The sequence below is a fragment of the Lasioglossum baleicum genome, chromosome 14 (genome assembly GCF_051020765.1).
Source record: "Lasioglossum baleicum chromosome 14, iyLasBale1, whole genome shotgun sequence".
Lineage (NCBI taxonomy): Eukaryota > Metazoa > Arthropoda > Insecta > Hymenoptera > Halictidae > Lasioglossum > Lasioglossum baleicum.
Window position 1 is genome coordinate 13,036,995 of NC_134942.1, and position 24,908 is coordinate 13,061,902.

The 24,908-nt window shown below is 38.5% G+C and overlaps 1 protein-coding gene across 1 annotated transcript; it reads right to left on the minus strand.

Annotated features, from left to right (window-relative positions):
- Positions 1-4,054: 4,054 nt before the first annotated feature.
- Positions 4,055-24,580, minus strand: LOC143215611 (uncharacterized). The gene is made up of 2 exons (XM_076437895.1): positions 24,447-24,580; positions 4,055-20,090 (listed from the first exon to the last, which is right to left on the minus strand). The coding sequence occupies exons 1-2, from the start codon at positions 24,537-24,539 to the stop codon at positions 19,335-19,337; spliced, it is 849 nt and encodes a 282-aa protein (XP_076294010.1). The 5' UTR covers positions 24,540-24,580; the 3' UTR covers positions 4,055-19,334.
- Between the last annotated feature and the right edge of the window lie 328 nt (positions 24,581-24,908).

Sequence of the window (24,908 nt, forward strand, 5' to 3'; positions counted from 1 at the left end):
ACGAGGTATTATATCAATTTCATATCCATAAAATGAAAAAAATCATGTACATTGGAACTATTCTACGTCGGGAGAAATGTTTAATTTCCAAGTTGAAATATTTCCGACTGCAAAGGATTAAAAAGGAATCGAAAGTAACCAGGCACCTGGTTATTGACATAAGTGTTAACTATCGACAATATTTCAATTATCGAAAGCTTACCGTGCCGATACTTTCTGGAGCCACTGTATACAGCAAGAGGGGATTGAATTTTCCTCCCCCGACAAACGCTAACAATCTGTTCAACATTCTTGAATATGTATAATTCAATCAATCGTGCATCTTGTCGCGTCGACTTGTTCCCCGTTGCACGACGCGACGCAGGTAACGTTGACATTGCGTCTAATAGCAGCTTGCCACGAAGTACGACGTTTTCGATCAATCAGGCTGTAGTGTGTGTGTGTGTGTGTGTGTGTGTGTGTGTGTGTGTCGGATTATACCGGACGTTAGCATTAAACGGCACTTCGACCCATTTTTCCTTGACACGGTGGGATCCGACGGTAAATTTTCCTGGGGCTCCGGTGTACTTCAATGAATATATTAATTGAATAATCCTTATGTTTCAGCTACTCAAAGACAGCCACTTATCCGAGCTCCCCTGCCTCCTCTTCTGCAGCCCGGGTCTCTGCTTGTGTTATATATGCAAATTCCTGGGCGAATTCGGTGTAATAGCCCCCCTCCGCTTCCCCCTCCCCTCATCCCTGCACAACCAGGGTTCCCTACATCGTTCCCTCTCCTTCTCACTCAATCTCTCTCGCTCTCCCTCTCTCTCTCTCTCTCGGGAGCAACGGGCTAATGCGAGCGCAGTTAGGCGGCACCGACCCCAATTCACCGTGTACCCCCGCAAATTCATTAAGCAATTGTGATTTCATCCGCCACCACTTTTACGGCTGGTCCACTTTTACGCTCCCTCGTAAAGCGCCTTCCCGATGGCTGTGTAAGTACCGCTTTCATCAGCGATACGATGCGGAGTCCCACGATGACCCTTTGCCGAGCTTGATCGCCGCCATTTTCCATCCTGTCGAACTTCGTTCCGAGACTGTTAACGCCGACTTTGAGCGCATTTTTAGCGGGACGCACCCGCGGTTATGAGCTGACAAGCACAAACGTTTTGTGTATACAGGGTGATTTAGTTGGGTGTACCCTCTAAATTGCAACCCGCGACCCGCCACACTCTCTCGTGCGGCCCTTCAAAGATTTTACATTTTGACTTTGAAAAATTCCTACAGAAAATCCATGCTGATCAGAACAACTAATTATAAAAGGAAACTCACTACAATACAATATAACTATAATATAATTGCCTTTTCTCACAATGCCGGAGGTATTTAATGTGAAACTATTTAGATAATTTTCAAGAGAATGTAGTTAGTTATATAGGCAAAACTATGCCATCTATTCAAGCTTAATTAATAATTAAATTCACGTGTTCGATTATTAATAGCGGAGAATTATAATAGTAGAACAGTTTCAAACAACAGACTAATATTATAGCTTATGAAAACATTCAAAAGGGGCTAGAATATAAAATTCGATAGAATTTTGTACAATTTTTATTTGTTTTGGATCTACAACGCCTGTTCCCATTAAAAACAAGATTTGATTTCATTCCACGCAGTCTAATCATAAGTTTCATTCAGGAGAAAAAGATTTAATCTTATTCAACCATCTGTACGTGCACAACACTGTAGAAAATACAGTTCAGAGATTTAATAATAAAGTTCTGTCGTTGTTGACGAAACAATTTATATTATATTCTTCTTTGAGAAGTTCGCAATTGATTCATCGTATTCATGTTGAACAGTCTTTTTAGTCTCGTTGCGTGCCCACAAAGTTACGGAGAGGCTCATGTAATAACAAACTACAGCATTCCTAGAATTTCCAGGTTCTCCTTGGGAATATTCATGATGAGACAGAATAATCCACAGAGAATCTAGAATTTCCCGCGAGCGTGTAGAATACGTATTCCGGTTGTATCCTAAAGTTGCTTTTATATTAACAAGGATTATCGTCAAGAATATGGGATTGTGAGCACGTAATTAGCATGTTTCCCGCATGATTATCTAAGAGTTCTCTTTTAAACGCTTGGAAAATGCAAAACAGTACTTATACAAGATTCATTCTTCCTTCCCGAAGACTGAGAAATACCCTGAAATACATACTGTAAATTACGGTAATATGCGGACACTTTTCAAAGAACGATAATTTTCTTAAAATCGGAATGTACTACTTGGATTTTCCTGAGAAGTTGGAGCAATTAGTTTACTAAAAGACGTGAAAATTAATTCATTACAGTAAAAATACTAGAAGTTATTGTTTACAACTTTTTTATGTGGGTCTGTATTGAAAATTTAATACTTACATTTTGAAAATCTAAAAAACATCTCATAGAGGTGTGAGTAATTTTGAATAAAAAGAATTGTAACTACATTGATAACGGTGGATATACAATATTCAATCATTTATTTAATTTTAATTGTACCTTTTAGTATTTGTTAGTCTTCGTCTTCAACAGTGACATAATTTAATTAATTGCTAATAATAATAACTAGACTGCGGATGTTTATGCAATTTTTAATTTTCGTAGACGAATTTTAAGAAATTTTAATAATTTGATGATAGTGGAATAAAATAGAACCTTATTTCCAGCGGTAGTAGCCTTTACAGATCTGAAATGAATAAAAATTGTATTATATTCTGTCGAATTTTATATTCCAAGCCATAAATGCATAAAGATCCGCAGTCTAATAATAACTATTTCTACACCGTTTATTGTTGTTACCTCTTTTCATTAAAAAAAACGTGGTAAAATGAACAGCTACATGTTTAATAATAGCGAACGAGTTTTCATCTCATTTCTATCCAGGTAAATGAATTCATACGAATAAAATATATCTTGATAATAAGAGTGAAACTGTTCTGATTTTGTAGTATAATAAACGGAATGTTTATAAACAATATATTCACACGCGGAAGATCAACATGAAATACATATGAACGGAGTGCTAAAGTGCACCATAAACCATGGTTGAACTTCTCTGTAGGTCGTAATGGAATCATTAAATATGTAGGAATCAAACGAACGCAGAGCAAACGCGGTAGCCCCAGTTTTCCCAGTCTCTTAATTATATTGTTAATTTGACCTCTATACAATATTTCTGCCGTTAACATTGTGGCTTAAATTACACATTCGTTCTTTGTTTATAATGAATCTTCATAATATAACCATTTTACAAATTTCGCGAGCATCGCAGTATATTAAACATTTCAGTCGAGAGAGTTTTAATGTATATTAATTATAATGACAGTTGTACTGGATGGAGTTAAATAATTCTATTACATTATGATTCAATGTGTGTGTGTATCCATCAATACTGTGTGTTGCTTTGATGATTCCATTGTCAGGCAGAATGGACAAGCACGAAAAGAATCTTTTTATCGTTAGCTTACTTACACTCACAATCAGTGAAATAAGTCTTCGTACACCCTTTAAAACACAATAACTTTTTTATAATTATACCATATGACCTGATGTTTCGTAAGCAATTAGAAGCATTAGTTTACTGAATGATGTGCAAAAAATATTTTGTAAAAATTACAATTTACAAGGTTGCATGCAAAATTAAAAAAGGCACTTTTCAAAACTTTTTTATTTGGGCCCTTAATAAAAATTTAAAATATATGTTTTGCTGATCTATAGTAGTTACACACCTGCTGAAAATTTCATCGATGTCGGTTGACGCGGGCAAAAACGACATGCATCGAAAGATGTACGATTCTATGGATTTTAAGAAGAAACTGATCAAAATCGCACGTAGCTCGTGTGTATGTCAATCGATTTCGATGAAATTTTCAGCAGGTGTGTAACGACTATAGATCAACAAAACATATATTTTTCATTTTTATTAAGGGCCCAAATAAAAAAATTTTAAAAAGTACCCTTTTTATTTTTGCATGCAACCTTGTAAATTGTAATTTTTAGAAAATATTTTTTGCACATCATTCAGTAAACCAATGCTTCTAATTGCTTACAAAACATCAGATTATGTGGTATAATTATAAAAATGTTATACGGGTGTACGGAGACTTATTTTACTGAGTGTAGGTGCAACAGTGCATAATAATTTATTATGAGATGTCATATGAAATAAATGTTATCAATAGACTACGGATTTCTATGCAGAATAAAAGCTTCGTGTATTAATTGCAAGAGAGAAGAGCCACATAAAAGTTGTATTCTTTCCTCAATAATTTTCACACAAGTCGATAAGTATTATATTAAAATTCTGTGCAAATCACTGTTCATTTGTTCACTATTTAATTGTGTCAAAAAGACACAAAATCCCAGTTATTCAACAACATATAATGTAACAATTGAAAAAGAATAGAATATTATAATTTATACACATATATATACATATATATACACACATATGTATGTTTTGGAAACGTTATTGCGTAAAAGTCTCTGTGAACAAGTTCTTCATTTTTAAACCAGCCAATGTGTTCTGCAGCGCCATTTTAAAATCGATATGTCCTTAATAAATTTTCTTGTCTGTTATTATCTACGTCTTGGGTGACACGTTCTTGCACACCCGCTTTTATTGAAATTAGTATCGCATAGATTACGCCAAACGTGCTATTTCCTAGGCAAAAATATTATATACCGATAACAAGTACATACTGTATTATTTTTCCACTAATTTCACGGGACATGAAAAAATGGAGCGGGTGTTATCATTTTATCCTATATCGTAAGATTATGGAGGCGATTAGGGAGGTCTGTTTCCAGTTGATTGCCACTTCTCCGTGCACACTCTTCTTAATGACATACTGATCGATGCTAATAGGAAATGCTAAACAGAATCTTCTCGAATAAAAAGAGGAGTACTTACACAATTAGTATGTTCGTGATATGACATTATTTTAAATGACAGGCTTCTAAACGAGAGACGTTATTTTAAATGGCAAGCTTCTAAACGAGACTAGAATGTAATATGTACTTTGTGGTTAATGAATTATTTATTAATATATACTATAATTGTTTGTTCATATGTCTATCTAATGCTTTAAATATTCTTTCAAACGAGTCCCATGGAAATCACCGACACAAATTTTCCCGACACGGTTTTCACCGACTCCAGATTTGACCGACAATGAATTTGATCCACAACAACTTAGGACGACCTCAGTATGTACTATCATACAGTATTATATCATACTGTATCTCAATCTAAAGTCGTTGTAGATCAAATTCGTTGTCGGTCAAAATCGTTGTCGATCGCGTAGGCGCTATTGTGGTGATGGTTTCATTTCAATTGAGACAAAAATGTGCCTATCCCTGGCTTGCAACGTAATGCTTAATCTACGACATGTACATAGCATACCAGTTTGATTTCAATCTAACAATAAGCATACAGCACTAAAAGCTTGCGCAATACCTTTTGGAACACTGTGTTTCGGTTCGGTGCCTCAGCAGTGTGTTCTTCTTCTTGCGAAGTATCCTCTATTCCGCCTCGGCTGTCAAGAAAACCAAAATGCTAAGCATGGCGCCAGATAGTGCCATCTGCGTCGGACGAGGAAATCGCTGTCATTAACTATTCTCGTTATCCTTTCATAACAATGACACTTGAAGAGGGTCTGAAGTCTGAAGTATAGTGGAAGCACTGGCTGTGGCCACCGTTGTTCTACCCACGTATATATATATACTACATATATGCTAGTTGGAATTGCTGAAATTGAATCGTTTCGAGCTAAAGCGGATCAGTACAGATTTGTTTCAGAATCTTCTATAGTCAGCCCTTTACAAGGTTACTATATTTATTCCAGCAAGAAGCCGAGCGAGAGAAGTACGAGGAACCAACGAACTGAAACGAAATTGCTACTTCGTACGACTTTGATGAGATCTGTAACTGTAACTGCTTAGATCTGTACAGTGGATCAGATAAAATAGCACAGTCTATTCTTTCCGAAATCACAGCATATACAGGGTGTTTTTTAATCTTCCATCAACATTGTCGCATACCTTCAAGTTAAGTTTAATATTGATTTATTATTACTAGCTTGCGGATCTTTATGCATTTATGGCTTCGATAAAAATTTTCAAAAAATGCTGGACTATCAAAAACAGAATTTAGTACGATTTTGATTTATTTTGATTTATTTTGATTTTATTTTATTTTTGTACGATTTTTATTTATTTTGATAGAATTTTATTTGGTTCCCCCTCCTTAAAAATCGTCTCGAAAAATTGCAAATTGCATAAACTTCCGCAGTCTACTAGTAATATATCCGCCGTCAGCATAGACATCCGCCGTCTAATTATTAGAATTCCTCTAAGATTAAATTTATTAGAATAATTCCTGTGCATGCGACGTTCACAATGATTGCAATTTATTTAAAGGTAGTCAAATTAATTACTTTCCAAAGTCATAGTACACACCATAATTTTGAAAGACTTCTAGACACTCTTTCGTTAAATTACTTTAATATTTCATAAAACAGGTGCCTTACGTTTAACCCTTATACTTTTCTTAGGGTGAACATTCATGTTATACTAATGTGTTATACTAACATGTTATACTAATCACGCCTTTCTTTGCAGTAATATATTTATTATTATACTACAGACTTTCATGCAAGATAACAATTTCTGGAGTCATTTGTAAGAGACAGATATTAAATAAGAACGTATTTTTAATGATCACGTAAAAATTACTGTATTGTCTTCACAGTTTTGTGTTTTATAAAAAATCGTGTCCGCAAATATATCAATTTTCGACGGATCTAAGATTAAAAATAAGTAAAAATTTTAATACGAGTATTTTTATATAATTTTGAATGATAATATCGACAAACCGAAGTACCATAGCGAGTAGAACAAATTCACGCTTGCACAAAATCTTAGCAAAATGCTATATGTATAAAATATTTAACTGGTTCAATTATGTATGTTGCTTTTCCAACTCATTAATTTAGTTAAAACTCATTTGGAGAATGTATTCCACAATTTTTTACCGTTTCTAACACCCGTCGCCTTTATTTGATTTATTTTCAAAATAGAGAGCTTTTATCGCAGCAGCGAGAGCGTTTCTTTTACTAATTGTAAGCTCGCAACGATGAATGCTCGTTCTCGTTCCTCATTTATGTGTGCATTTCGAGAATATAAAAGCATACACAGGGTGCGGAGACATTATTGATTCAGTAGCACAACAGTAGAACTGTTAAAACTTTCTCAACAGCTCTTTACCCTTCTTTATATCACAACGGGACTCCAGATGCTCTTTTCTCTCAATGTATTTTCCAGCTCGCTGGTTATGTTTACGCGTTAATTTTTTTCACTGTTCATGCGACGCAGTATGGCCTCTTTCAGCCATTTCCCCCACTAACTTACAAAGCGAAATCTTTAAAGGTTGTTAATACAGAACACCTCACATCAAAAGCTTCCCCTCCATGTTTATACCATTTTGGGACACCATGTAGACATGTGGAATAAAATAGCTTACGGAAATTTAAAGTTGTTTTTCAAGAGAATGGTTGATTTGAGACGTATTGTTTCTTTGAGATTTCTGTTCGTCGCGATGAGTACTACAGAATGTAATAAAAAATGTTTGATCTTGAATCAAGGGTCGAGGTCAATTTTTTTAAGAGATTTGCACCGATCCAAAAGTGCAGAATCATGAAATGGTAACAACATATTATTTTGAAACACCTTGTTGAAAAGATTCAAATTTTTTGAAATTAGAGTACTGAAGCTAATAGAAGTGAAAATTCGAAAAAATGGTACAGTTGAATCTTGTTGGTTTATCGAGAGTAATCGAGATTTGGTAAACGTTTGTTTAATTATAAAAACAATTATAACGGCTTAAAGGATGAAAAACTTCATTTTTTAAATGGAAATTGATTGAATTATTCATAAATATAAGAAAAATGTTCTAATATGTATTAGTTATTATCTATTCAAAAAGTTTGAACCATGAGAAACAGAGAGGTTAAGAGTGAATTTCAAATTAATTTTCAATTAATAGTCAAATTAATCCAAAGTACACACTTATAGCATCACTATTTTTTTAAATCAAAATTTCATATGTCTATCTTGTTAATATTTTTTCTTTTCTAATATAGAATTATAGTAAGATAGTTTGTGTTTCTTATATTTTATATTTTATGTTTAACACTTCATATATTAATTAGGTTGTGCAAACTATAATCCGTAAAGAAGGACAAAAATTTATGTTTGACGATTCTATTTAGTGGTAACTTCGTTTTATAAACAATTCAATCGCAACAAATATTTTACTATTGGCTACTCACATGATTCTGTATCTCTATTCGAATTTCAAACATCTAATCATAGTTGGTGCACCATGAAAGGATAAGTTAAATCAAATTATCAATTTCCGAGTAGAGTAACGTTTGTTTCATGGAATGACTGAACTAGAAGTGGAATTGTTTCGCAAATTGAAAGTGCCGAGATGCTGCTTTGAAATGCATTAATTTCCATTCTGTTTGTGGGAAGAGTAATTAATACACACATACCAAATGACAGTGTGAATTATTATTTATTATATTATTTATTTTTAACGAATCGGATGTATTTGACGGTATGTACTTATATAAAGCGCATACAGTTGGTAAAAAACGAATGTTTCTGTGACTTTGATTGTATAATAAATGACCTAAAATATCATAATATAAACAAAAAAATATAGTTCTATTTTTTAAAAAAGTTGTTCTTCTCATGCATTTTTTCTATCGTCAATAGTGTTGACAACTGCTTTAACCCTTAGCACTCCGAATTATTTTTCATATTTGCTGCCAACGAACTTATTTTAAACAATTTTGTTTACTAATTATATTATTATTTGTGGAACTTATATTTCTTTTTAACTAAAAAATATGAATAAAGGAAGGACCAAATACATATAAGAACCTGTTTTATTTACATTTTTCTTTCTCTGACGTCGAGTCACACTTGACAAAGGAGTGCAAAGGGCTAACACTAGGTTTACGGAGCTCTAGAAATAACTATTTCACATTATTTTATAAACATAACAAGTATGTGTCTATCCAAATTTTTTGCCATTTTTTCGATAATATATACCCAAAGAAATAAATTTGGTAAATAATTCCTCAGAGAAGCATCTTTACAATCTTAATAATCGCAAATTAAAAATATTTGAACCCGCCATTTTGACGAGTCCCGTAAACGTAGCGTTAAGTGCACCATCCTAAACGTATACATACTATGACGAAGAGAAATTTTAGTGTAGTATCTTTTAACGTAGTACTATATTAAAAAGTAACACTGAATTTATGCATTTATGATAAAAATGATTAAGCAAAATAATTAACTATAGACGTAATCTCTCACAATTAATTTAAGAAAATTTATCTTGCAGCCCACATCACTGCCCAGAATATAGAATTATTATTATAACTAGACTGCGAATTTTATTTTATATGACAAAAATGGTTATAGGTGAAACACAAACTAGATGAAACGTCAGCTGAATTTAATATTACTTGCTCACTATGTACAGGCTATTAAAATTATTAAGAGAAGAAATCAATTTTTATTTTGTATAAAGATCTACTCATACTATTTAGAATAGTTGAATCTAAGCTTGAGACGCAAGCGACAGTAATTTGTTATTTTTACGACTATTTCGAGCAAGCTGAACTGAGCTTGAGCTACCTCAACTGTCGACAAATTAGCTTCCAGAGACAATTTAGCACATCACACGTTTTAACGTACACATACCTTTTTAGCATCACGGTTCCCGAAACTAAATAGCGATGCCGTGTCATGAACCACGAAGTGTGAAGCAGTTCTCAACAGATCCGCTGGGCGTGTAACCGATGCGGGCCTCTTCATGGCGGATTTTCACCCCCATAGGCGGCGCGGTGTGTGGTAACAACTAATTTCTGGGTAGAGCTACGCTCTGAATACACAAAAATCAAACACATAGACGTAATCGTAAGTTTAATTAAGGTAACTGCGGTAACTCTCTTCAGTCAATATACATATACACGCGTTATGTTACGTCCATTTTAGAAGTGGCACCATCATTACCCAACGCGAACTGAATGCATTTCTCTGCATAAGAAAATATACAAAACATTTATCTATTCTTGTCCATTTATCAATTATTCCTCAGAATCGATTAGATTCAGTAAAATTAAAGTTATAAATGCAAATAATTAGTAATAATAAAGTATGAGATAGACACACACTCCCAAACGAAAAGGTAGCACACACGTGCTACCCTTAATTTCAACTTTGTCGAATGCAACGAGCACGGAGAATTATTTTAATAAATTAAAATAAAATATTTTTTGTAGATGTGTAAATAAAAATTATTTTAATCTTTAAAAATAATATAAACACATTTATTTATAATTTTAATATCGAATTACGCGACGACGATGATTACAACGGAAGTCGGAACGTTAATGCAAAAATAAATTTTGCAGAATTATACTTCAAAAACAGGAATCCAAAGAGTTCGAGTCGTTTTAACAGATAAAAATGAAATGGAACGTCATTCAAACTTTTTGAAGGTTTTTATCTCCCATGAAACTCGCATGTTCTATACCTATACATACACCAAATACTTTATGCATTTATGATAAAAATGGATACGCACAATTCAGAGCATTGGTCATATCAAAAAGATTTAAGAACATCAGTGCATTACTTTCAATTCGATAAAATAGTTAAGAGAATAAACAATTTTTTATTTGGCTCCTGTGTCTTACAATCAATGCAAACTTTTTTTTATTTTGCATGAAGATATGCAGTCTAATAATTACAAATAAATTCAGATGAAAATATTTATATCGAGTTATCGTGTGTGTTTCGATAGCCAGCGTTATCGAGTGGTCGCATTTTATGTTTAATTTTCGTTTCTATTTTTTCCGATAGGGAAATTCGAGTAAGGGAAGCATAGTCTGCCCGATCGTGTTTTTGCGCAACGATAGTAGACGCCAACAAAACAATCGAATACGCACACGATTGCCGCGGCATCCATTGTACGCTTCTGAATGCTATATCACGACATTTATTCGCGTGGTAGAATTTCACTGGTTATCCACGATAACCGCAGGTTAATTCAACGCATGTGAGTGTAAATACGTGGCTCCCTTAAAAGTCTCCATCATTCTGCAGTTTAGATCGATACCTTGCCCTGCTGCTCGTCTGTTGAGGCTAAATTAACTGCAAACAACTATTTCCGATAAAAAAACGTGGCTGTGGCTGATCAAATTATTAGATCAACTTGCGTAAATTGAGTTTACATTGAAACAGCCAATTTTTATATGGAAGTTCAGCTAACTAAGCTGAAGTATTCAAGACATAGGAAGATTATAACTCGAATTCGAAACTACAGAGCGACAATTTTTCATGTGAAACGTCATTTTCCAGGAGGACACATTGAGAATTCATCGAGTACTATCGGTGGAACAAATGTAGTGACTTTCTTCGTTTCCTGTCAAGTGATTCTTCGAGCAATACCTTTTGTAGTCGAGAACCGACGAAATTGCTTTTCGCTGCTGGAAAATTGGCCGTTGCACGCAGGATTGTGAGTAGTGCACCACGGACTTTGTAGCCTGCACGTTCACTCGGTTTTCTATCAGTGTTATTTTTTTACTGAAAGTAGTCTCGCCTGAGCATGTAGCTTTCTAATTTATTTAAAAAGACCGTATTTACCTTGTTAATTATACTTATTACCGCATTCACGAAGGACTGAAAATATTTGTTTAATCCGTGTTTAACAATGCAAGATTAACAGCGTTTCAAAATGTAATTTATTACTATATGAAGTTTACATTTGTATTTTGTTTCATCTCGGTGAATAAACCATTAACTCTTTGTATCAACTGATTACGCGTATTTATTCTCGTTTTATAAACTTTCTCATTTAAATTACAATTAATGTTTTCAGCGCACTGGTTCGATCAATTGGAAAAATAAGCAAGTTTGCAAAAAATTACATGAAATATTTGTTGAACATGAAAATTGTATGAACACTTTTCCTTACAATCAATCATTCAATATTTCTGTTTTTTCCAAAATTACAACAACATATTTAATTTCCAGACGCGATTCAAATAAATCTTGAAAAAGATCCAAACTGGGATCGAAGCGTTGATTTTGTTTGACAATTAGCAAAGTTGCTTTATAATTCGTAATAAACGATCGAACCGTTGCGCCGAAAACATTTAAAAATTTATTATCAGCAAATACGATCGATAGAAGAAACATATATATTTATTGTGCATGTAGCCGACAATGTTATCTACTTGCGGCTCGCGATCGCCACTACAAACCAATATGGCGGCGCCCTTACATGTCGAAAACACTGCAGATTGCTTAACTTTAAGCAAGCATAACTCCTGAACCATTGATCCTACAGGATCGAAACTTCGATCTGCAGCCGCCCCGGGTATAAATCTACTGGATTACATACCAAATACATTATAATTGATAGGAAAAGGCATAAATTTTGAGTCCAGTAAAGTAAAGTTTACCCTTGTCAAGTAGAAGCTAGTTTTAAGTTAAGATGCGCATTAAGCTATTATGTAATATGTTAATATGCTCATGTATTGTATATGCTACATAAACTATACTTGCTTTAAAGCATTAAATAAATAATAAGGCTCCATAAAAAAAACTAACCAGAATCCAGTATAGATTGTCATAATGTAGAGTCATAATAATTTAAGAAAAGAATAATAACAAATTCAGCTTGAATAAATGTCGTCTATGTGCAGGAACACTTTTCAGAGCCGCGATATTGCCATGTAAATTTATCGTCCAGCCTCAGTAGTCTCCAGATATTCGATCATATAAATTTTCCACTTGTGAGAAACAAAAGGGTGAGACATTCTCTCACAAACATCTCAAGGACCAACTAAAACAAGGGTGGTTGAGCTATACTAGAAACGATGACACTGTTCCGACACAGTGTCCTTCGTTCACGGCGCGGGTAGTTGCCGATGGCTTGCAGATGTTGAAGTTGCAACTATAGACGAGCACTTCAGGCGAGGACACTTTCTCTGATCCACTTTTTCAAGGAAGAACAACGATCCTGTAAGAGTGAGAATCGATACGTGGAGGATTGATCCAGCCAGGAAAGGATTCGGAGGGTATTCAATGCAGAGTATTTGAATAAGAAGACAATGGTTTTCCTATGCGAATACAATTCCAAATTATATAATCACCTGTAGAAAATATGAAGGGTAGATAATCATCTTTTGTTTTTAACCCTTTGACTGCGAAAGGCATTTGCGCTTAAGAAATTTTGATCGATAACCAAATTAACTCTTTTGATATACTGTATGTAATAAATTACACCTAATTTATTTAATTAATTTTACAGTCGTCACTGTTCTTAATGAAAACATCAAATTCCATCGCTTTTGTAATAATCGCAACCCTGTTTGAAAAAAATGACCTAGTTTTTACTGAAACAATGAACGCGTGTGATTTCTTAAAAATTCCAAGAATTAGAACTGTTATAAACTATTAATAAGAACAAGTATAAACTATATGGAGCTACTACAAACTATTAATAAGAACTATCAGATGATTGCATAAGTTTTAGTTAAATTTTAAAGATTTGGTTAAAGATTGGTCAAATTAAAATTAAAAAATGGTTAAATTTTCTACAATTAGAAAAGAACGGTGACTATATGCATAATTGATTAATGAAGTTGTATTCTTTAAAATTTAACCATTGAATTTTATTTTCAAGTCGGGCACGCACTTATGCAATCATCTAATATTATGAACTATTAACTATTACAACTATCTTTTAGCTGCACAAATAGATTTCTTTGTAACATTTTTCATAATATTTGTACTGTTGAATGATCGTTTCTTTTTCCGTTTAAACGAATAAAACAAAACAGAAATCTCCACCAAGTTCTTACGGGAACAAACTCACTGAGAAAAACAACATAATAGACTTCTTAAAAACCAAGAAGCTGTTGCAACTTTAATACGTTAAAAACAGAAAATGGTTTACTAATCCAGTTAATTTTTATTGCAGATAACAACGAACTACGCGTATTACTAGTAAGAGCGTATTATGATACTAAACCAACATTCCACGAATGGCCACGCAATTTATTAAAACTTCATCAAAACTTTCTCGCCAACTTCTACAGAACACATTTTACGTTTACACTTTTACAAATGGGACGTTTCTTCCTTGAAAACGATCTGAACACTTTTCTTTTTGTTTCTGTCGCGAACAAAGTATGTAATATTGTTCGGCTAAACTTAGGTTAACGCTATCAGGCGAGAAGCGCTGGAACGTCGCAACTTGAAGATTACGTGGCGATTATATTGTTTCGAAGGAAAATACGGGAAAATCTCGTGAGACTATAGCTTCTCACGAAATTGTCGTCACTCGAAGTAGCTTGATGCTAATACTCTTATCATCTGTATAGCATGCAACTGTCGGCCGTCGGAATCGCTAGTTGACTTGAAGCTCGTGCAGCTAAACATAGAATGTAACCAAATTACGACCTCGAAACGACGGTACTTCTCTTGACGTGGCAACGTGAACAAGAATAAGACATTAAGCGATCATTGCGAGCTGAAAATATGTAGATGTCTAAACTCAGGCCATATACACTTATAGACCTGGCTTTAGATAACTTGCCTTGTTCCAAAATTACATTGTCTACCACAGGGGTGGCTAACCTTCTATTTTTTTTCACATACGAGTTTAGATACGCCATACAACTCGAACACTTTTTACCACGTTTTTATTAGCTCGCTTTCTTGTCTGTCTGTTTTTATACCTTCTTTCGTTCATTGTTGGGGTTGGAAAATAGGTATTAATCCCTCTGTCCCATGATAATAGTAGTAGTTGATGAATTTAATTTGTCCCATACAAATTACACAAAACGAGGTAACGTGGCATGCAACCTTTATCGAAAAATTGTCGATATCTAAACTAGTTACATATGATAATTTCATGAAAAAAAATAGTACAACAATATACCTAGACTCATTTTAAACCCTGGACTCACCACTTTCGCTATTCATCTATCATTTTTGTCTAACATATTTTCACATGGTACAGCGACTGAGAAACTACTGCAGACCTGCATTTTCCGTCCAAAATGTTACAGATTGAACCGCCTGTAAAAACAGTGAAAATTTTTTCTCGTGATTGAAACCACCGAAGATTCAAAGACTGAAGCTTCCCCTTTATAACGAGTGCTTAAAACTTGAGCTAGGATTTTTTATAGTCGACTGATTGAGCTTCGAATGATTGATGGAATCGATAGATTGAATGGAATACGTGTATCCCTGCAATAATACCGTGAAGGTGTCTTCCACGACTAAACTTGTTCCTCTCTTTTGTACTGTATTACAGCCAAAAAAACGTAGATGAAGTTTTAAGCATTCTGTGTGAAGAGGAAGCTTCAGTTTTCAAATCAGTAATAGATTAATCCAGAAAAAAATTTCTCCATGTTTTTACAGAATAAATGCTTTCGGTCTTTCATGTGAAAATATTCTCGAAAATAATGAACGATGGTCTAAAAGGAACGATTATTGTTTTACTATCATTTTGCACAAAATTATCACAGTTGAAACATAAACAATTTCTCGAGAATCGGAGATTTATTTTTCGAACAATCTTTGGAGCCACTGTATAAACAATAAATTCGGTTTTGAATTACTAAAGCGAATAGATAAGTACAGATAAATTGTACGCAAGGTAATTACGCCCATTAAAATTTCGTAGGAAATTATATCACTATCATTTGCGAGCCATGTAGACACGAATGAAATCGTAGTTACAACTAACATCGACCGTTATCAAGCTAAAGAATCTTCTCTGTCCAAATGTAACGGTTAATTTAAATCTGATTGCGATTTAACCATGCCCCAATTCTAACGTTCCTTTAATTGAATCTGCAGTTAACGTCTACTTTATCACGACGCTAATTTCAATCCCACACCACCCACAATTTAGACCTCGGTTAAGGTTACCGCTACGCACCAATTAGCATACAATGCGAATGTTATACTTGGTGAGAAATGCGAAAATGTTTTATTACCGTGCGGCGTGCGCTAAGCACGTAAAGATATTCCGGTACAAAACTAATTACTGGACAAATCAAAATGCTTTACCTGAATTGTAACGAATTGGAGAGGAAAAGAAATTTATTTTCCGTTTAGCAGGTTGGAGATAATATAATAATATATTTAGATATTTCTGATATTTTTGCTATTTCAAATTATGTCAATTGCTATAGGATGGATCTTTATGCAAAATAAAAAATTTTTACCTGGATTACAACAAACTGCAGTGGAGAAATTTATTTTCTTTCTTATTATGTTTAGCAGGTTGCAAATAATATAATGGTATCCAATTTATCTAATAGTTATGTTATTTTAAATTACACCTACTCATTTTTGTCATAAATGCACAAAATCTACTAATTACCCTTTGCGAAGAATGCGAGAATTGCAAGAACTGCAAGAACTGCAAGAAGTGCAAGAACTAATGCGTTCTAGCACAGATGAAAAAACGTCTGAAGCATTTCACGTTTCACATCACGTTTTCACTGTGAAGAATTTCATTGATTTTAAGGAACTACATCATGAGCCTTGATCTAACTTCAATCTAAACTAAAATATCTCAGAAGAGAGTTTCACTGCAAGCTCCAGCTTAACAAGCTTTACCAAACTGACAGTAGGGTCAGTGTAAGCGTAGAAAATCTACTCCGGAGTTTAATCCTTTGACCCACAAGGAACAAATATGTCCAATGGAAAGAAACCTACCAGAAGAATATAAAATAAGAAAGTTAGTTCAATACACTTGCTGATGTTTGATTTCATCAAACGGGCAAATATTATTCCATAGTACACTACAACCTATGTTATTAACCGGACTAATCCTATTTAGCATGATCGAATAATTGAACGCCTCATGATAAAACTAATATAACGAATATAAACACATTGTAACAGTGAAATTAGTCTAGAAGTTAAATGGAACTTTAACATCGTTTTTAAGAGAACTGTTGTTGACTTGAGAAAAAGAATTTTTGACCTCGCTTTTCACGATTTAAGTGAAGGCATAATTTTTATACACCCTGTACAAACAACGTTAACAAATATTTGATATCGTCAGGTTCTGCCGTATCGAAATTAACCTACTTTTAGCCTCAAAATTCACTGACACAAGCATTCATGCTTCTCTCGTTAAGTTAATTATGCAGTGCCCTGTTCTGCTAGGATTCAATGTAGCAAGCCTTCATTAAGAGTCGTTCTATACGTACTTCAATGTTGTTAACATTACATACATCGTAATAAGCATCGTCATAATGGAGTATACAAAATTATGTGGAAACCTCGGAAAGAAGCTCGTCGAATAATAATAATATTATAGAAAACGAAGAAATCGTGGAACAAAATTTGAAAACTCAATACGAGGTATTGATATTTATAATACGAATCTTTTATTACAAAAATATGTGCATGTTAACACAATAGACAAGAGATATGAAGAATTAAGAAGAATATAGTAGACGCCTGTACAACGCGACGAAATATTTCCTTAAAAAAACCCGAGAAAATGACCAACTTCGGGCTTTGCTGGCATTGAGACCGGGCCGCGTTTAGCCGAGTACGCGCGGTCCGCCCGAGACAAAGTGAGATTCGAAGGTCCGACGATTTTACGAAAAGAACAATCGTTCGGGCGCTAGGCACCGCGAAACGCGATACGATTCTCGGGCTCGGAGAAGCCGAGCTCGAACGTCGAGTTTCCTCGGAACGCGAACGAGAAACAATGACGCGAACGGCTTGATGGTTCGAACACAGGGAATAACAGGGACAATCCTCACAGCAGGACGGATCTCACAGGTCGAAAATAAGCTGGACAAGTTGGGCTCTGATTCCATTTAATGTCGTCAAAAATTACAATAGAGCGGCCACGTGGCCGCGACCCGGGAGCCCGCGCTCCTTGTACACTTGTTCGGAATATGGTCGCTCGCAGAGCGCGTTAGTCAATTCGAATCCTCGCGAGAGTACGGTAGGACGGTACAAAATTCAATCCCCGTCGAAACGAGATTTCGCGAAGCGCGGATGAACGGCGCAATTCTACACGGACTGTCGCGGTAGCCTGGAACGAAACGCAATTCGCCGCGTGCAATAAACAATCCGCGGCCGTACGGGCGCGAAGGGCACGTTGACGGCAGCGAGAAACACGGGCGAGATTTACCGCGCTGCCTAAGCGGTCGTCGCGTTACAGTATTTAGATCGAGAATAGAATATTTTTCCGACGCGACTCTTGAGGAAAACTTCTTAGTGAGCGGGATGAGACGTCAGTGGGACCGCGAAAAGTAAGCGTGTTCGCCAAAGGATCCCTTTGTCCCACGTCGTCGCCTCCGGATTCCTTCGCCCGTGTGTGGTGGCTCCTTTCAATTGATTCCGGATCCGGATGTATTCTATTTTCTGGCCAATCATTCATCTCGAGTCGATCCTTGGCGGGGGCGCCTTCCCGGGGCTAGTACGGATCGGTGGTGCTCTAGACACGTGCCTGGAACTTGCCGTACTCGGCACGCGCGACGGTTGGCACATTAAGAGCTAATTATTCAAAACGGAAGATTTTCCTCGAGGAGCGCTCGCAAATTCTGCGGGTGGCGTTCGGAACCGCTAGAAGTCGGTCCGGTCCATATGCAATACGGCTGCTTGACCGTTTACTCACGGAACAGTGACGTCACAAAACTTGCAACGTCGCAACAATAAAAAAAAAAATGGACCGGACTGACTCGTCATTGTCGACCCTGTGACTTGTGGCTCGCAGAATTAGAGCGTTCCCCTCGGAAGTCAACCTATACATTAGGAGCCTTCACCACTGAGCAAACACACTCAGCGATATTTATTCTATCCTACTAGGTGGTTACATCTTGTTGCTAGCAGGTAGACCGTTCCCTCGAAAATTGACAAGTGGCAAAGAACGAGAACGATAAAGAGAACAAAACGAAAATTATAGCTTCCCTGGATAATTGGCAGGTGGCGAAAAATGTGAACGAATAAGAGAACAAAACGAAAATTACAAACTTTCCTCGGTGGGGGACGAGAATAGGCCCGCGGTAAGGAAAGGCCAAAACAAAAAAATTTTATCTCCTTCCCCACGAGGTTGTACCATTACCGCTTTCCTTCCGGACGGGACCGGATACCGGGTGTCGGACCTACGGCGACTGCGCGAGAAAAAACCAAAACGGAAGAAAGAGGAAGAAAAGCGAATGTGGATCTCTCTTCTCAGGAGCGTTTCGCTGCTTCCTCGTTCGCTCGACGATATTCCTCTTCTTCTCGCTTCCATTTGGGCCCGCACGTCGGACACGTCCGCACCGACACCCTCGGACGACCGCATCGATAACAATGGGGCTGCAGTTCTTCTGAGCACTCATTCCTGACATGCCCATACTTCCCACAATTCCAGCAGGCATCCGGGTCTTTCGCCTTCCCGAGTGCCTTCCCCTGAGTCCATTCTTCAAACTGTCCCCAATTCGGCAATTGGCGCTTGGAGCGGTGGTACAGCGGCACCTCCTTTGGCTCGAGCTGGGGCATCTTGCTATGGGACTTTGCTACTGGTGCGGTCTCCTTCGAGATTCCGCGTTTGTCGTCTCTGTCGTCCGTTTTGGGCAGATGTCTAAAGTAGGGGCAGAGTGCCTGTATATTGGCTCCTATTAGACCCAAGTTCCGATCGCGGTTCGTTGTCTCCGGGACCACTTCCATCTCGAGCTCTTGAGGTGTCGGTGTTATCTTCGCCTGGCCCCCTTCCGAGAATGGTGTCGGCGTCGGTAATGTGTCGTCGCGTGTTATTGGGGGCGGTAATTGCGGGCTTTCCCCATAGAGAGGACCCAGTAGGGCCTCCACCGATATTTTCTCTGTCCTCCCGGGCGGGTGTTGGAAGTAAGTCCTGAGCGCGTTGATTTTATCCACGATCAGGCCCAGGTCGTGCTCGATGGCCAGGTACCTTGCTTGTACCACTGGATTTACTTTGAGGTTCTCCATCTGAAATGGGCACAATTGCAGTGGTGGGTTGTTCTGCTTCCTCTTCATTTGGTAGGGTGTACGTCTTTAGGTCCGAGACATGGGCCTTTCCGGCTTCCTTCCCTTCCTAGGTGGTCAGGTATACCACTGAGGACAAATTTTACGCGACGCGAAAGGGTCCGGCAAATTTTGGGCATAATTTAGCAGCTATGTTCTGCGCGCCGGAAGATAATACCCGATTTCGTCTTAGTACTAAGTCCCCGACAGCGAAACGCGAGTCTCGATGACACGAATTGTAATATTTTGCCTGATTTTCATACGGCCTGTCCAAGTTAAGTTATCCGATACCCAATGCCGTAGTGCGCTCCTTCCACTCTCCGGGAGGCGTGACTTCGGGATCTACCGGCGCGGCGGTTCTTGTTCCGCTCGGCGACACGCGAAGGGTCTCGGCTCTCGTCCGAAATTTAAAAGTGCCGGTGACGCTTGCAGTACTGTGTGTGGCACATACGCGGTATTGTACGCAAAACGAAATTTTGGGGGATTCACGTCCCAATCACGATGATCTTTTCTAATATACGAGACAATAATTGTTTTCAGGGTTCTGTTAACCCGTTCCACGGGATTTGCCTGAGGGTGGTCGTTGTGATCACGATCCAGTACGTTTTCGCGAGCTCGTGAATGGTCTTATTCACTAATTCGGTACCGTTGTCGGTTAGCAGTATGTAGATTGTCACCAATGTCAATTTGATGAGTGACCAACGTTGTCACACTCGGTATTTTCGCAAAGTCGCTAAGCTCTCTTTCCAAAAATTCACGTAACCGTTCCTTTTCCCCGTTCGATAATATTTGCAGGCCGTAGCAGAGTGGCTCGGTCGATATGGGACCGAAAGGGAATTCGATACTTGGTCGCGACGCGAAATGCCATTTTGCCCGATGGCACTCGACAACGATACCGAATTACGCGATTACGTCAATTCCCAGCAACAATGGGTTTACCATAATTGTAACAAACGACCTGATTTTTTATAATCAATTACAAGTACTGGTTTATGAAATGATATGCAAAAAAGATTTTCCAAAAAATTATAATTTACAAAGTTACATGCAAAAATAAAAAAGGCATTTTTTTTAACTTTTTTTATTAGGGCCCTTAATGAAAATTTAAAATATATGTTTTGTAGATTTATTAGTAGTTGCACACATACTGAAAAATCGAAATTGGTTGACGCAGGGAAAAACGACACGCATTGAAAGATTTACGATTTTGTGGATTTTAAGCAGAAACTGATCAAAAATCGCGTAAAACTACGATTTTCAACATTTTTAATCGCTTGTAGCTCGTGTGTATGTTAATCGATTTTGACGAAATTTTCAGCATGTGTATAACTAACAAAGATCTACAAAATATATATTTAAAATTTTCTTTAAGTGCCCTAATAAACAAGTTTAAAAAATGACTTTTTTATTTTTGCATGTAACTTTGTAAATTATAATTTTTTGGAAAATCTTTTTTTCATATCATTTCATAAATCAGTGCTTCTAATTGATTATAAAAAAAACCAGGTAGTTTGTTACAATTATAAAAAAGTTATTCTGTTTTAAAGGGCGTGTTAAATACTTTCGTGAGCCACTGTATATTCGTATATCTCTGAAGTAAACTGTTTAGAGTCTCTATCTTATCTTACTATTAACCCGCTCCCTCTAGGCCCTAAAACCGGGTTTGTTAACCGGCATCGCATCTCTGGTAGCACGGCCTTTCCGGCAGCGATATTTCCGCGCGTTTTTCTACTGCTCGAATTACTTCACTGCTCGCGAACGATATTGACGAGCCGAAATCAATTAAAGCTCGTGCTCTATACGTGCCGATTTGCGTATCAATTATTAGAAGCGCCGTTCGAGAATTTAAATATGCGTTCGAATCGATTTCCGAAATTCGGTCCGAGATCATTGGTCGCGTGACCGTTCCGTCCTTTCCGAGCGGCTCCCCTTGAAGTTTCCCGTCCTCTGTGCACACCGACGACATTTGCGACACGTTACGCCGGGCTCGCCGCAACGAAAACAGTGGAGGCGCAGTGCCTCTGGACAATTTCGGGATCGGTGCCCGATCTGCTGACAATTCCAACACGAGCTGTTGGCTGCCAGCTGTTTGTCCGTCGGCCTGACAGCTCGGCCAGTCTCGGGAGCGGTCGGGCTGCCTCGACTCGAATTGCCGCGCGAGCGGTTCTTCGGCTGCGCGACACGTCGTCGCTGCTGCGAGGGTAAAGGACGCTCGGTGGCCGGAGACTCGCGGGAACGAGAGGGGCCAGCGCGATATCGGTCTTCCTCGCGCTCTTCCCACCCTCCTTCGGTAACCGCGGTCACAGATTCGTATTGCAGGGGTCGGTACGATTTTTCGCGCCCCTGATCTCTCGGTCGCTGGGTATAACGGCGCGGATCGTATGCGAATTCTTTATTGTAGAGGTACGGCGATCTGAAGCTCTCCGCACTCCGCATAGTGTGCCGTTCCCCGTCAAGCAATTCGTGTTCCAGTTCGGAAAGCGTCGACACGGACTCTACCGATATGTGGGCGCGTAGTTCGGGTCTCGCGCCCCAATAGATTCTTTTTATCTTCTTCGATTCCGGCCAATTCCAATCCAATTCCGGTTGTTCCAATCGCCTAATCATGGTCCTCATGCAGATTAAGTAATCGCGTACCCGCTCATCGGGACCCTGCTTTCTCACACGGAGGTCATACTCTACAAGTTCCTGATAATCCGGGTCACGGAAGAACCCGTGCCATGCACGAACAAATTCTTCCCACGTCGACATTTTTGGGAGGCTCCTGTACCATAGGATTGCGGTGCCGGTAAAACAAATCGGCAGACACTGTAAGAGATCTGCGTCATCGAGGTCACATACCTCACGCATAGTCGAAAGCCGTTCGAAGAACTCTTCAGCATCTTCATCCTGCTCTCCCGCGAATGTTAAGCGCCACCTCCGCACAATATCGCACGGTAAGTATGATTCTACATCCGAATCCGAATCCGAATCCGAATCAGTCGTCACGATTGGGTCCGTTTCGTATATGCCGTAATGTACGCGCCGAAACATTTTCGTACACCCGGTGCGTCAAGCTAGAATTTCGAATTTGTTTTGTACCCGAGACGTTAAGGGGACACTCCGGTTACAAGGTCTCTCGACCGCGCAGTGTTGATGTTGGGCGTCCGGACGCTGCCTTCCCCCCCGATACCTTGGTCATCGATCGAAAATCTAGAAACCCGTGAGCATCTACCGGAACGCGCTTTTGTTCTCGATATTTGGACTATCTGACTTCGTTTCGTACCACACAGCACCGATCGCGAAAGTACAATAATATGGCTATCGTCTACGGCGAGCGATCGCGCTCCCGTATTACGACCTACGCAACGTACACGAAAAAAAAACAATACAAAAAGAATATCGAGCACGAACAACTAGACAAGTAGGCAGAAATGCGACTTTTCTGGGTAGGAACAAGGGCGACGGTTACAAAATTTCTACCGCCCTGGGAGACGGGCCCGACACCGAAAGACGTACACTCCTGTTTTACACGATATACAATTCCAGTGATCAATACAGTTTAGATAATACCACTTAATACAAGTGCAATAATTCAACGAAATTTCAGAACATAAAAAAACATAAAATGCATCGCACTGGCTCTTCGAAAGTTTTATCCACGGGCAACAGGCCCGGAGAGAACGCAAAATTCGCTTATACCGGATTGAGTGTGTTCTCCGCGTTTCGTAGCGTCGGAATGAATAGCTCGTTCGAGAACGTCGATCACGATTTCGTTGATTTTACGAAAGCTTCGTAGACAAGATGGACTCTAATCCCTTGCAAGGGTCGTCAAAAGTTACAAAGAGGCGGCCACGTGACCGCGACCCGGGAGCTCGCGCTCCTTGTACACTTGTTCGGAATATGGTCACTCGCAGAGCGCGGATGAACGGCGAAATTCTACACGGATTGTCGCGGTACCCTTGACCGAGACGCAATTCGCCGCGCCCTATAATCAATCCGCGTCGTACGGGCGCGAAGGGCACGTAAATAGACGGCCGCGCGAGAAACACGGGCGAGATTTACAGCGCTGCCTAATCGCTCGTCGCGTTACAGAATTTAGATCGAGAGCTATTCTTTTCCGACGCGACTCCCGAGGAAGACTTCCGGTAAGGAAAACGAAGGGAACGACCCCCGCGAAAACTCACAGCGTCCGCGAGAAGGACGCGAGAAAAAGGCACGAGGCGACCTGCGCCTTGCCACACGCGAAATCGCAGAGGACGAAACGAACGCGTGTCGTCCTCGCGTGAAAACTACGAGCCACCGCGAAAATAAGATCGGAGGATCACAGGATCGACTTACCGTTGCGGTCTTCTTCACCGAGCTCACGATAACTTCTCCCTGGGCCGGTGCAGTGCCACGGGATCTGGTCTCGGGATCGTTGCTTGCTAGCATGAAAGCCACTCGCGACGCGGAACTACTTCGTTGAACGCAGTATTGGATATATTCGTGTATTGTAGAACGATTAATAGATCAGGAATAACGTCTTTTCGCTTCGCTAACCAGCGCGACAGTGATTCTTCGATCCGCATCGACGCCATCGACGGAACGCGTCGATCCTAGTTCCCCCCCACCCTTTCCGCGCTGCCGAATTTCTCTGATTGGCGCATCTCGCAATACGACTGGAACTGTCGCAGGAGCGCAGCTTCGAAAGTCCCTAGGGCCCCAGACACCTACCAAAAGGGGTCAAATGACCCATTTTAGATCTTTTATTTGACAACTATTGAGATTGTAAAGGTGTTATCATCGGAATCGATTGAATAC